The following is a 13,141-nucleotide window of genomic DNA, read 5'->3' as shown; positions in this document are numbered from 1 at the left end:
GGCCGTGTAGTATTAACCGCTGCACCGCACCGCACCAGGACACGCCCGGGCGAGGCTCGACCTGGAAATACATGTACTAGTGGAGTATTGTTTGCAATTACACATGAAGAAAATAAAATAGAGGGAGATTGAAGGATTTTTTTTATAAATAAGTGGATACATCAGGTTGGTTGACCTTATGTGGTAGTAGTATCAAGTTTTAAAAAGGGTTGACCTTCTGGGTTTGGTTTGGATTTATTTTTTAAATCGACTATGCATGGATATTGCTATTTAAGTTTAAAACCAAACGATTGTATTATTGTTATCCGATTCGGGACGTGACCTTGTGATGGCACACCGGCCATCACACTGTAAAAAATAACTACTTTCTTCATCCAACAAAAAAATGTTTCAAGTTTGTCAAAAGTTGAATATATCTAGACATAACTTAGTGTATAGATGCATTCAAATTTAGTCAAAGTTTCAAGGAGTACATTTTTTTCTTCAGTGTATCTGAACAGTACTCATGTATTGACACTTCAAATTGTGTCCATGGATGTAATTTGAGAAGAAGGTGATGTCCCCATGCAACTTTTTTTCTACTTGTGAAAGCATATCGATGTGACCTGCGTCCTGATAATAGCCAGATGACTTGAGGCGCTAGGGTCAACCATTATCAATGAAACTAATTTAACCATCTGCAATAGATCAAATGTTCTACTAAAAGTATAGTTTAACGTCACAGCCTCACAGGCCAGATGTTTCTAAGAGGAGTAGTACTATCTGTGATGCGCTGATTCCACACATAAAACATAGTACTTCTAAAATAAAACGATGTTGAAACTTGAAATGGGATTCTTGGTTTGAGTCGATCCATGGACATTAAAGTCGTTATAGCAGACTAAGGAGTTGAAGCCCTGGGTCAACCAACACTTATAAGGATCATGTGTGTGCTCATCGTCAAAAGCCTAGACTGACTTCATAGGCCAAATGTTCTAAGAGAATATTCATAACGTTTGACTTTAACCGGTTCTAGGTTTGGTTTTAGTTTTTGGAATCGATTTCAGTCGTTATACAACACCGTATCCATATGTATAGCCATTTCTCGATCACCATTGGAAAGGGCCCTTGGATCGGTTGTTGAGTTGGAACGTGTAACTTGAGCATTGAAACACAAGCAGAAAAACTACCATGTGTAAAATGAATTAACTCATCTCGAGAAGAGAGAGGGAGAAAATGTGGCCTTGTATTTTTGGATAAGCCAAATTTAAAGATTGGTCTGTATGTATATGGATGGTGAGAGTACCAATTAATTCTAAAATAAATATTGTGGTTCCATACTTTGATACTCCCTCCTTCCACCTTCCAGATTTATAAGGCTCGATTCCAAATTTAGGTTATCCAAAATTTATAAATTATATAGGAGACCACTTTTCTGTAGAAGTAGTAGTCAAGGATGGTGCCACACTTGGATTTCTTTATCTTTTTCTCTTTTTTATTGACTTATCCCACTTAGATGGAAATTTTGCATAACAAACTGAATAAACTGGGCCTTTTAACCTGGGGTAGGTTTCTTGACTTTGAGTATATATTGATTAAGTGCAACATTTCTGATGCTGTTTTGCTATTGCTAGTCTAATCCTGACATCGTATTGGGGAAAGCTCTGTTTCAAAGTGTGGACTTTTGTAACATTTATTTACCTTTTTTGTGTGTGTAGATCACATGTTAGGCAAAAAATACTGTTGCAGATTGCACTGTTGCACTACAAATTTGTACTTCGAGGTGTTGTGTACCTGTAGAGTGCAGGGAAGAGACGACTTCACCTTCTGGCTGACATCATCCATGTGTTAAAACTTCTAACCTGAGCACAACATTGAGACCACCCTTTCTTTGTTGGACCGATAGTCTGTTCAAAAAGCTTGGAATTTTAACCCAGACACGCAAGGGGTACTGAAAAGCCTATTTCAGCTCACTGTAAATTTGATTTGGATCAGTGTCGGCTAATGGAAACCCCATTCAAGAGCACAATAGCTAGACATGGAGCTGTGTGATGTGATTGACCTGGTCCGGTTGGTCCTACCGAGTGACAAGGACAAGCATTACCTCCTCCAACATGCGCATGAAAACAACACGCATTTACTTGAACTCTCGATAGGCATATATTGTCCCCATCTTTGGATCCCCAGCATAACTTTACCTTGCACCAATCCTGCCACCCACGATATGATCATTTCAAAAGGGGAAAAACGGATTGAATTATTGCCATGCATTTGCAAGAAGCAAGATAGAGCATCCAAAAAGGAAATATTATCGAAAGCATCGTGATTCTCCGTGATAGTAACCCCAAATATGCCTCTCCGGGGATCAAGCCAATCCATTTCTCTGAATTGGACGGTGCCAATTTTTGTAGTTTTTGACTAGTAGTACTAATTTTTTTGCGCCAAAAAAGACTAGCAGTACTAATTAGGAGTATATAATTTTTCAGGTAATAGCAGCTTTGAAATGATTTTTGCTTCACACGTCTGCCGACTTTTTGGGATTAATGATGCAACGAGACAACGTTATGGGAAGTTTGGAAGCGGTGTGGTTTTGCTTCCTTTGACCAAACAAAAGGCGGCTTGCACGCAGGGGTCGGGAGAGTTGCAGCCGTCCGTTCCGGTGCACTCTGTAGGCTTGACTTTTGAGGTCATCAATCTAACCTTGCCTGGGAATTTGTGTGAGGTTACTAGTACTCCGCACACATGGAGCCCTCAACTTCCTTCAGATTAAAATCTCCGTACATTCCAGAAATGATCGGAAAAGTACATAGATCATGCCAAGGAGACCAGGCACACCGCACACATGGATCCCTTACCTTTTTTTATACAGTAAAATGGAAGATCAGCAAGGACAAACGAAGCTAATTTTAGCTCGCTCAGGCTGGCTGGCCACAGAGATGGCCTCGAGAAGGGAACAAAAGATCCATCTCATCTTCCAACGGACGGAAACGGGCAGTTGTTTCGGGATCCGCGCCGAGCATCACGAAGCTCTTTGGTCTCTACCCAAAACACGAAATTAACCCGGTCAAACAAGCAGTAAAAACCACAGCCCGGGGGGCGCACTGTCACGTACTACAGCTCGCCTACAGGTTTTGACTCTTCTTGTGAATCCAAGATTAGCGGATACGCATGGTACGGAATACGGAATACTCCTAAAAATATGCGACCAGGAGACACGGAGGTAAATCCAAACGCTAAAACATCATCGAACTTCTTGGTATCGCCTGCGATAAGAATTTCTTCTTCCAGCAACACACTCCGATTTTTCGTCCAAGTTAAAGTATACCTGGAGTTTTGTTTGGATCTCGAGGAGCATTCACCGACCCGGGACCCGGCCGTGGCCGTTGCCTTTGCTTGCTTGCTTCTCCTCCGTCGCCGTGCCCTGCATTATTGTCCACGGCAGGAGAATCATTTGGAAATGAGACTTTTTCTCTGCCCCTCTCTCTTCCACCCCCATCCGTTTTGTTTATTCCCTGTTCTAAAAAAACTAGCTGGTGTCGATGCTTCGATCACCTGCACATTGATCATTGGAACCGGCCAATTTTTTTTTCAAGTGAATTATTCGCCCATCATGTTGAAAACTTGTTAAAATATCTATGGCGAATCGTACAGTGCTTTGTCGGCTCTTAGGTTCTTTTTCATTGAGCTTACAAGGCGTATACTTGACAGTTGCTTCCAGATATGTATTTTTGAGGTGGCTAGGTACGCTTTTTTTTTCTGAACTTAGGTGGCTAGCTACACTAGTCGTGTGGTAGAGTAACTAGGATTTTGCATCCTTCAAAAATAGACAACACGTACATAGGGTATTCTATAAATTTCTTCTCTTGTTCCATCATGAACTGGCAGGGTTTATTCAATTTATTAGAAAATAAATGCTCTCATATGGACAAAATGATTTATTTGTCTTTGGACCATGCTACATGCTCTCTCTGGCCGTTTTTCTTAAACACTTTTTTCGTTTTTGATAATTTGTCCTTCTCTACTTCAGTGCCATGACCATGTGAGACCAGTATTGTTACATCACCACCAAACAAACCGTCGACAAGAATTCAATCTAGAGCATAAGAGGTCGACAAAGGCGGCTCTCTCGCCCCTCACATTCTATGTACGTGTGCACGCCCTCCGTTGACGTTCTCGTGTCCCCCTTGGGATGTCCATGTTTGAATATGATGAGGTAGGCTAGCAAGCGGCACGATGCAAAGATGGTTTGTCTCCTTCCGAATGATGTTCCCCCGCTACCGCCCTTGGCATGGCCTCAAGGTGACGTTCGGTCCATGACAAACCAAAATGTTTTCAAAAGATGGCAAGCCAAATTTGTTTTGACGCTGTCATTTAAGGAAGGTGCAAACATGTTAGGCCTCGAGACTTGATGTCCATTAACATGTTCTGTGGTACATGACGACATGCACGCCAGGGCCAAAACTTGGACATGATGTCATTGGCATGTTCCGGGATACCCGATGATGATATTCATACCAAGGCCCAAATATGATGATTTGAGCCTACCCTGGCCGAAGCAAAACATGATTTTATTAGATCCGAGAAAAATATGGTATCATTTGAATTAAACTAATTTAAATGGATAGAAAACATAGTACTTGATAAAATTCAAAAACATAGTACAACTGGCATGTAGTGTTGACAAATTGGGCTCGAGGCCTTGAAATATCTAGAGTTGTCCATGAACAAGTCTATTTTGAAGCATCTAGTTACGTAGGTGGCACTTGCATTGGAGCTTATGCGACGAATAAGGGAAAATATTAATTGATGGAGATCAAGGGTAAAGATCGAGGAAGGGAGTCACAGATACATATGAAAATCGATGAAGAAGGAAAGGTTGGACGCGACACCAAACGGTCGACCGTGCGAAACACAGATACAACTGGCACCAAATAAATCAACACGGAGAAGATCTTGACTGAATTAATGAGCGAACGCGGAACATAATGATTGACGAACTACAAATAGGCCAAAAATGTGCCAACTCAACATGAAAAGGTTAAATGGACGGTTCCTCATTTCTATTTCCATATTTCAAATGGAAACATTTTCAAGGTATGAAAAAGGAAGAGCCATTTTTTTTTGGGTCAGGGGAAGAGAAATAAAAAGAGAGAAAGAAAGAGCCAATCGAACAGGCAATTAGGTGCTGGCATGTGTTCTTTAGCCGGCCCTTGTAACCCGAATCGCACCAACGTTGCAGCACTACGACCAAAATGTTCACAGTGCCAGGAAACAAAACAAATGGCACCGGGCACTAATTAATCCTCAAAAGAAATTAAAGAAAAATCCCGGAACGTTTAGTTGAGAACAAGAGCCAGGGCCGCGCGCCGTACGTACGACACGATCCATCCCAGCGGCTCTGTGAAAAGGAATCTCCGCCGCGCCCATGAGCCATAGTATTATCCAACAACAACAACACGGGGCGCACCGCAGTTAAAAAGGAAAGAAACAAGAAACAAAAAACCACCGAAACGGCCCCGAAACCCGTTCCGTCACGAGGAGCCGCGCGGGGCCCACGCACAAGTGGCTGACATCCCACGAGTTCCCGTAGAGACCCCCCCGTGGCCCACGCCGCCTTCTCTCCCGGAGGTCAAATCCCCGGAGGATATACATATCCCGTCTTCCACCAAGTACGGCCATACCCCACCGCCCCACCGTCACCGACGCGCGGGCCCGCCGCAGCACGTGCTCTCTATCTATCTACCCACGGGAGGGACGGCCTAACTTGGCGGGGGGCACGCGAAACAGAGAGTCCAGAGGCGCGCGGGGCCCACGCGGCGGCTTGTAGGGCCCGCTGAACCGGGCCGAACCGGACCGGCCTACTAGGGCTGCTCGGTTTCGGCCCGGTGCGGAGGTGGGTGGGTATAAAGCGCTACATAGAGGAGCCCCCCCATCCATCGCCTCCTCCTCCTCCACCCACCACTACTAATACCCCTCTCGCCTCTCCGGAGCGGAGCGCAGCAGCCAGCGTTGTTGGTGTATGGTAGAGTTGGGTCTGTAGAGTCCGCTCTTTCCGTGAGGAAGGAGGAACAGGCCACGAGCCGCCGGGTTTCGGCGCCGTCCAACCACCGCACCGCCGCGCGCCGCCGCCGTCGTCAGACATGGGCGGGCTCGAGGAGATCAGGAACGAGGCCGTCGATCTGGTGAGAATCGCTTCCTCTGCATCCCCTCGCTTTTTTCTCGGATGGCCCCGCCCGTGTTTGGGTTTCGTTGTTTAGCCTGTTCGTGTTCCAATTGTTCCGTGATACTGCTGCTGCTGCTGCTGCTGCTGCTGGTTCGACCTTCGATGGGCGATGAATCGTAGATGCGATGGGTTGATTTGCGCGTTTTTTGTTTATATATACCTGTTCGTCTCCCCTGTGTTCCTGTGTTCGTCTCCTCTGTTTGGGGCCGAAAAACCGATGAGCTAGGGGCGGAATAGCCGGGGACAAATTTGCTTTCCAGCTTTTGTATTCCTTTCTCGAAAGGTTGATTTTAGTTACCTTCTGCAAAAGTCGGTCGAATTTTTGGAAAACTTTAGTTTATTTCCCGAAATAAACTTGTATCCATGTGAGGGATTACATCTTGCCATGTGAGCGAGCATGCTCGCCTGCTGCTACCCCACCGCCTATTCAATGATGGAAAGAGCCAACTGTCCATGGCCGTGTAGCAGCGGTAGCAGCACCCCATGTTTCTTCTCTGTTCTGCCCGTGGCCGTTCTGGTGCCCCCAACGAACAGTAACAGCTTGGTCTCCTCTGCATACAGTCCACCTGCTCTTTTGGGCGGAGAATTTCTTCGGATCGCCTTAACAACTGTTTCAATCTGCCGAATACTTAATTCTTCGGCAAAATTTCCTTCTCCGTGAAACGAAATACGGAGTAGTAGTTCTGAAATCTTAGATCCGCGCTCATAATAATTGACTTCCCCAGCAGTACATCTTGAATTACTACTCTACTTCCGAAAATTTCTCATAGCAGTAGTATTAATTTTTTTGTAAATAATTAAAATATAATTTGGAGTGGAATTAGTGGGAGTACGGATTTTCCCGTAAAGTCAAAAGGATAGTTATCACGGGCCGGACTTGCTGATCACGCGGCGCGGATTAGTGGCTAACTACCACAAAAGCACGGAGAAATCCGTGCGCTCGACGAGCCGTTGCCTTTTCGTTTTGTTTTCTCTATTTTATCTTCGTTGACCGAGCGCAAGCCCAACAATCCAGGGCATCTACGGCTGCCTCCCCCCCTTTATCCTACTGTTTCCGCCTTCACACGCGTCACGGAGCCGCATCTGCGTTGCACGTATCTCGAGGCGGCCTTGGGAGGATGATGGGAACGTACGCATGCCGGCACGACTGGAGGGGCCGTTGGAGAAGTACTCCACCAGGGGGCGTACGGGCCAGTACAGACACCCTGTCCTGCGCCGTCAGATCTGGATCACACGGTCGTACGGGTCCCAATCATTGGCCCCACGTCGCCTTCGTAGATGGATATGCCGCTTGGACTCTTCCCATGTTCCGAGATCCTGACCCCGCCTTTAGCTGGTAGACGCTGACCGACGGGGCCCACGGCATGGAAGCTTATGCCGTCGAGCGAGCTGTCTGAGTTGTCTGTTCTGTTCTGGCTCTCACTGATAGAGCGGTCATACATTTTTGCGAGGTCTTTCTTGCTCTCATCCATGCTGGTGTCGATTTTGTTTGTGTGTGCAGGAGAACATTCCCATCGAGGAGGTGTTCGAGCAGCTGAAATGTACGCGCGAGGGGCTCACCTCCGACGAGGGCGCACAGCGCGTCACCATCTTCGGCCTCAACAAGCTCGAGGAGAAGAAGGTCAGCATCGTCAATGGTTTTGATCCAAGTTTGGTGCATGCTTGCTTTCTCTTGTATTTAATTGCTAACTTGTTGGTCTGTTGGTCATTGCAGGAGAGCAAGGTGCTCAAGTTCTTGGGGTTCATGTGGAACCCGCTGTCGTGGGTCATGGAGATGGCCGCCATCATGGCCATTGCGCTGGCCAACGGTGAAGGGAAGCCCCCGGACTGGCAAGATTTTGTCGGTATTATCGTTCTCCTGGTCATCAACTCCACCATCTCTTTCATTGAGGAGAACAACGCCGGCAACGCCGCTGCCGCTCTCATGGCCAACCTTGCCCCCAAGACAAAGGTGAGCTCTACACAGAATTGCAGCACAGTAGGTTTGCGAATTAATTAATTCTGTATACGGTAGCCATGGTATTTCAATGGTCTAGTTGCAATATAGTCGAAGGAGGAATGTTTTTTGTACATCCTTTCAATTTTTATGTCCAAACACTTGAGTGGTCTTGGATGTGTGCCAATATTTCAGGATCAGTAAAAGGAATTGGAATAGTTTAGTGAACCTGACTTGGCAATTGGAAGTTTATGTGGACATAATTAATTAGTTGCAGTGTAGTATGATTTTTCTGTCTAGTTACCCCCCACACCCTAGCATATTTTGTACCAGGATACAATTATGTTGCAGTTGGCGAAAATGGCTTCAGTACACGGATTGCTGATCTTGCATTTCTTGTATTTTATACTAGGGCCTTGTTTGTTTTGTCCATTCTGTTTGTAAAAGGAACAATTGTTTTCCTATTTCAGGTGCTGAGGGATGGCAGATGGGGTGAGCAGGAGGCATCAATCTTGGTTCCTGGTGACATTGTCAGCATCAAGCTCGGTGACATCGTCCCTGCTGATGCTCGTCTCCTTGAGGGTGATCCTCTCAAGATTGATCAGTCTGGACTTACAGGAGAGTCGCTCCCCGTGACCAAGAACCCTGGGGATGAGGTCTTTTCTGGTTCAACGTGCAAGCAAGGTGAGATTGAGGCTGTGGTCATTGCCACTGGAGTACACACTTTCTTTGGCAAGGCTGCTCATCTCGTTGACAGCACCAACCAAGTGGGACACTTCCAGAAGGTTCTCACTGCAATCGGAAACTTCTGTATCGTCTCGATCGCTGTGGGAATCGTCATTGAGATCATAGTCATGTTTCCCATCCAGCGCCGCAAATACCGTGCTGGCATTGAGAACCTGCTGGTCCTCTTGATCGGTGGTATCCCAATTGCCATGCCTACTGTTTTGTCAGTCACCATGGCCATTGGTTCTCACAAGTTGTCGCAGCAAGGTGCCATCACTAAGAGGATGACTGCCATTGAAGAGCTGGCTGGCATGGATGTGCTTTGCAGTGATAAAACTGGCACACTCACTCTTAACAAGCTCAGTGTTGACAAGAACCTCGTAGAGGTTTTTGCCAAAGGCGTTGACAAAGAACATGTTCTGTTGTTGGCTGCAAGGGCATCAAGGGTTGAAAACCAGGACGCCATCGATGCTTGCATGGTTGGTATGCTTGCTGATCCCAAGGAGGCAAGAGCTGGCATCAGGGAAGTACACTTCTTGCCCTTCAACCCTACTGACAAGAGGACTGCTTTGACGTACATCGATGCCGAAGGTAACTGGCACCGTGCCAGCAAGGGTGCTCCGGAGCAGGTTAGTGAAACTGTGGAAGCAGATCGTTTTTGCACAACATACTGACATTCCAGTTAAGCACTTTGTTCTTTAACATGACTAATGAAGTCTTGAAATGAAACTTGAACAGATTATTACCCTGTGCAACTGCAAGGAGGATGTGAAGAGGAAGGTGCACTCTGTGATTGAGAAGTATGCTGAGCGGGGCCTTCGTTCGCTTGCCGTTGCAAGACAGGTACTTTAAATGCTATATACTTGAACATGGTATTGAGGTCGTAGTGGCTTGTGAGTCATGTTCTTATACCAAATGAAACTATCACAGGAAGTACCTGAGAAAAGTAAGGATTCTCCTGGTGGACCATGGCAATTCATTGGTCTGTTGCCCCTGTTTGATCCCCCAAGGCATGACAGTGCTGAGACCATTCGTAAGGCACTTGTTCTTGGTGTCAATGTCAAGATGATCACAGGTCCATAGCTTATTCATATCAATTGCTAATCTTTTTTTATTTGCTCATTTTGGTGTAATAGCTAAAGATAACTTTGAATAGGTGACCAACTTGCTATTGGAAAGGAGACGGGAAGGAGGCTTGGCATGGGCACAAACATGTATCCTTCCTCTGCATTGCTTGGTCAAAGCAAGGATGGTTCACTTGAATCACTTCCAGTCGATGAGCTCATTGAGAAGGCTGATGGTTTCGCAGGAGTCTTCCCTGGTAATGGCTTGATTTAATGCTTATCTGTTTGGTTATGCAATGTTGCATTTGTTAACTGAATTCATGTTATGCAGAGCACAAATATGAGATTGTGAAGAGGCTGCAAGAGAAGAAGCACATTGTTGGTATGACTGGAGATGGTGTGAATGATGCTCCTGCGCTTAAGAAGGCCGACATTGGTATTGCTGTTGATGATGCTACAGATGCTGCTAGAAGTGCCTCAGACATTGTGCTTACTGAGCCAGGTCTTAGTGTCATTATCAGTGCTGTCCTCACCAGCAGATGCATTTTCCAGAGGATGAAGAACTACACAGTGAGTTCTTTTCTTCATTGATAATTACTCCCTCCGTTCTTAAATACTTGTCGTGGTTTTAGTGCAAATGTTTGCATAACATTCATACTCATTTCTACTTTTTGTCATGTTTTACACCAGATTTATGCAGTTTCCATCACCATCCGTATTGTGGTAAGTACCTGAAAGATTCCTTCTTCTTTTTCTGTTGAAATGCATGTGTTTCTCCAATTAAATATCACTTTTATTCTGCAGCTTGGCTTCATGCTTATTGCGTTGATCTGGAAATTTGATTTTGCTCCCTTCATGGTCCTCATCATTGCCATTCTCAATGACGGTATGTGTTCTTTGTTTTCCGGCTAGTAGCCATGATCATCCAAGCATCACCCCTCATATCTTTATAAAAAAATTGCAGGTACTATCATGACAATATCCAAGGACAGAGTAAAGCCTTCTCCGTTGCCTGACAGCTGGAAGCTCAATGAAATCTTTGCCACCGGTGTTGTGCTTGGAACCTACCTTGCTCTGATGACCGTTGTCTTCTTCTGGGCAATTCACAAGACCGACTTCTTCACGGTGAGTTATCAAACTTTTCAAAAATATATTTGTGTCTTTGAATCGAAACGGTTGGTATTGATAATTTCGACGTGATTTTTTTCTCACTAAACTTCCTTTGCACAGAATAAATTCGGTGTGAGGTCAATCAGGAACAGTGAGTTTGAGCTGATGTCAGCCCTGTACCTGCAAGTCAGTATTGTGAGCCAGGCCCTCATCTTCGTGACTCGTTCTCGCAGCTGGTCTTTTGTTGAGCGCCCTGGTTTCCTCTTGGTCACTGCGTTCTTGCTTGCACAATTGGTATGTGCAAAACTACTACTCAACAGAGTAAAACTTCCAGTGCAATCCTGTCCTAAGCTGATCCTGATTTTTGTATGTAGGTTGCGACACTCATCGCTGTCTACGCCAACTGGGAATTTGCCCGGATCAAGGGAATTGGCTGGGGCTGGGCTGGTGTTATCTGGCTCTTCAGCATCGTGTTCTACTTCCCGCTCGATGTTTTCAAGTTCTTCATCCGTTTTGTGCTGAGTGGAAGGGCCTGGGACAACCTCCTGCAGAACAAGGTACAACGAGTCGATCCATATCTGTCAGGCTCTTTCAGTACTTCTGTTGTCAGGTCATATTTGGTCGTTCGCCTTCTCGAGCAAGTTGATTAACCTCTGAAACTTGTTCTGCAGACTGCATTCACCACCAAGAAGGACTATGGTAGAGGGGAGAGGGAGGCACAATGGGCTACCGCACAGAGAACTCTTCATGGCCTTCAAGCACCTGAGTCGAACAACAACACATTGTTCAATGACAAGAGCAGCTACCGTGAGCTCTCTGAGATCGCTGAACAAGCCAAGAGAAGAGCTGAGATTGCAAGGTATATCTTACATTTTCAAACTGCGAAATCATCAGGCAGCACGGTTAGTTGTAGATTGCTAATTTCTGATCATTATGTGCAGGCTGAGAGAGCTGAATACGCTAAAGGGCCACGTTGAGTCTGTCGTGAAGCTGAAGGGACTCGACATTGACACCATCAACCAGAACTACACAGTGTGAGTGATATCGGCACTCCAACAAAAAACATGACACCCGTATTGGAGCGGGATTGAAATGGAGCTCCGCTTTAAGAATTTTTCGGTGAATGAAATGAAAGAAACATGGCTGATGTGACCAGCCCTAGTTGTAAAGTGCTACCAAATATATGGTTTTCGGTTTCGGTCTTCTAGAGAGGTTTTATGTTCTAGTGGAGTACCTTGTTGGAGCACGGTATGGCGTGCTGTAATCGTCGGTCTCGCGTTTTCCCCTTTCCCCTAACTAGTCTGTGATCTTGCGGAGGCAAGATGGAGAAATAATTGTTGCAAAATTTTCTACCAAACTTGCAATCTCTTGAATTTGATACAAGCACACAGCAATGAAGTTTCAGCGTCTTCTATTTTCTCTCCTGACAATGTCAGCCGTGCAGCCTGATTTGCATGAGCTTCCTACTAAAATGGTACTCGTGACTAAATAATCTCGTATGGTATGTCTTGAAGCTACTCCGTCCATAAAAAAAAGCAAGATTTCCCATGCCAAACTCTGGCCTGCTATTATTTGACAAATAATATCTGGTATGTGTGTATAATAGTTATACCATTAAAATCTGACATAGAAACCAATATTGGCCTTGTATTTCGCAACGGGGATACAAGATGTGAAAAAAACCGAACAAACGAAATCGACAACTATGCGCCAATTATTTTTGAGGATTCTATACGCCAGACGAGGACAGCAGCACCTAATTCCAGTTCCACTCGAAAGCAGGCGAAAAGCGAGCTTTACATTGTTCCTTCCAAGAAGAGCTATCCATCCTATCCATACAAAATGCCGGCAATAATACCGTGACTATTCTTCCGTACACAGAAAAGCTCTTCTCGGCGTCCTCCACACACACAAACACACACTTGCAAGAGCGAATCTTTCCGGGACGAATCGAACTCATCATATAGACATACCGCAAAAGCGATACGGAGTGGATTCGGTTCATTTCACCCAACTATACAACTGCCATCCCCCAACCATTTGGTGATTTTTATTTCTTTTCCCCATTAACGTTCATACACAGATTATTGCGATCTCCGTGCT

The 13,141-nt window shown here is 45.3% G+C and overlaps 1 protein-coding gene across 1 annotated transcript; it reads left to right on the top strand.

Annotated features, from left to right (window-relative positions):
* Positions 1-5,917: 5,917 nt before the first annotated feature.
* LOC100846063 (plasma membrane ATPase) lies at positions 5,918-12,457 on the top strand. The gene is made up of 15 exons (XM_003580682.4): positions 5,918-6,161; positions 7,704-7,823; positions 7,917-8,153; positions 8,609-9,493; positions 9,603-9,707; positions 9,795-9,939; positions 10,021-10,185; positions 10,260-10,498; positions 10,619-10,651; positions 10,733-10,814; positions 10,893-11,053; positions 11,159-11,332; positions 11,413-11,595; positions 11,710-11,897; positions 11,980-12,457. The coding sequence occupies exons 1-15, from the start codon at positions 6,120-6,122 to the stop codon at positions 12,074-12,076; spliced, it is 2,856 nt and encodes a 951-aa protein (XP_003580730.1). The 5' UTR covers positions 5,918-6,119; the 3' UTR covers positions 12,077-12,457.
* The last annotated feature ends 684 nt before the right edge of the window (positions 12,458-13,141 follow it).

This window comes from Brachypodium distachyon, chromosome 5, assembly GCF_000005505.3.
Source record: "Brachypodium distachyon strain Bd21 chromosome 5, Brachypodium_distachyon_v3.0, whole genome shotgun sequence".
Taxonomy (NCBI): domain Eukaryota; kingdom Viridiplantae; phylum Streptophyta; class Magnoliopsida; order Poales; family Poaceae; genus Brachypodium; species Brachypodium distachyon.
This window is presented reverse-complemented; position numbering and strand designations above follow the sequence as displayed.

Excerpts from the sequence above, each read along its gene's own strand:
- LOC100846063 (XM_003580682.4), top strand. The coding sequence starts at position 6,120 with ATGGGCGGGCTCGAGGAGATCAGGAACGAGGCCGTCGATCTG. Across the intron at positions 9,708-9,794 it reads CGCTTGCCGTTGCAAGACAG|GAAGTACCTGAGAAAAGTAA; the intron begins GTACTTTAAATG and ends AAACTATCACAG. Across the intron at positions 11,596-11,709 it reads ACAACCTCCTGCAGAACAAG|ACTGCATTCACCACCAAGAA; the intron begins GTACAACGAGTC and ends CTTGTTCTGCAG.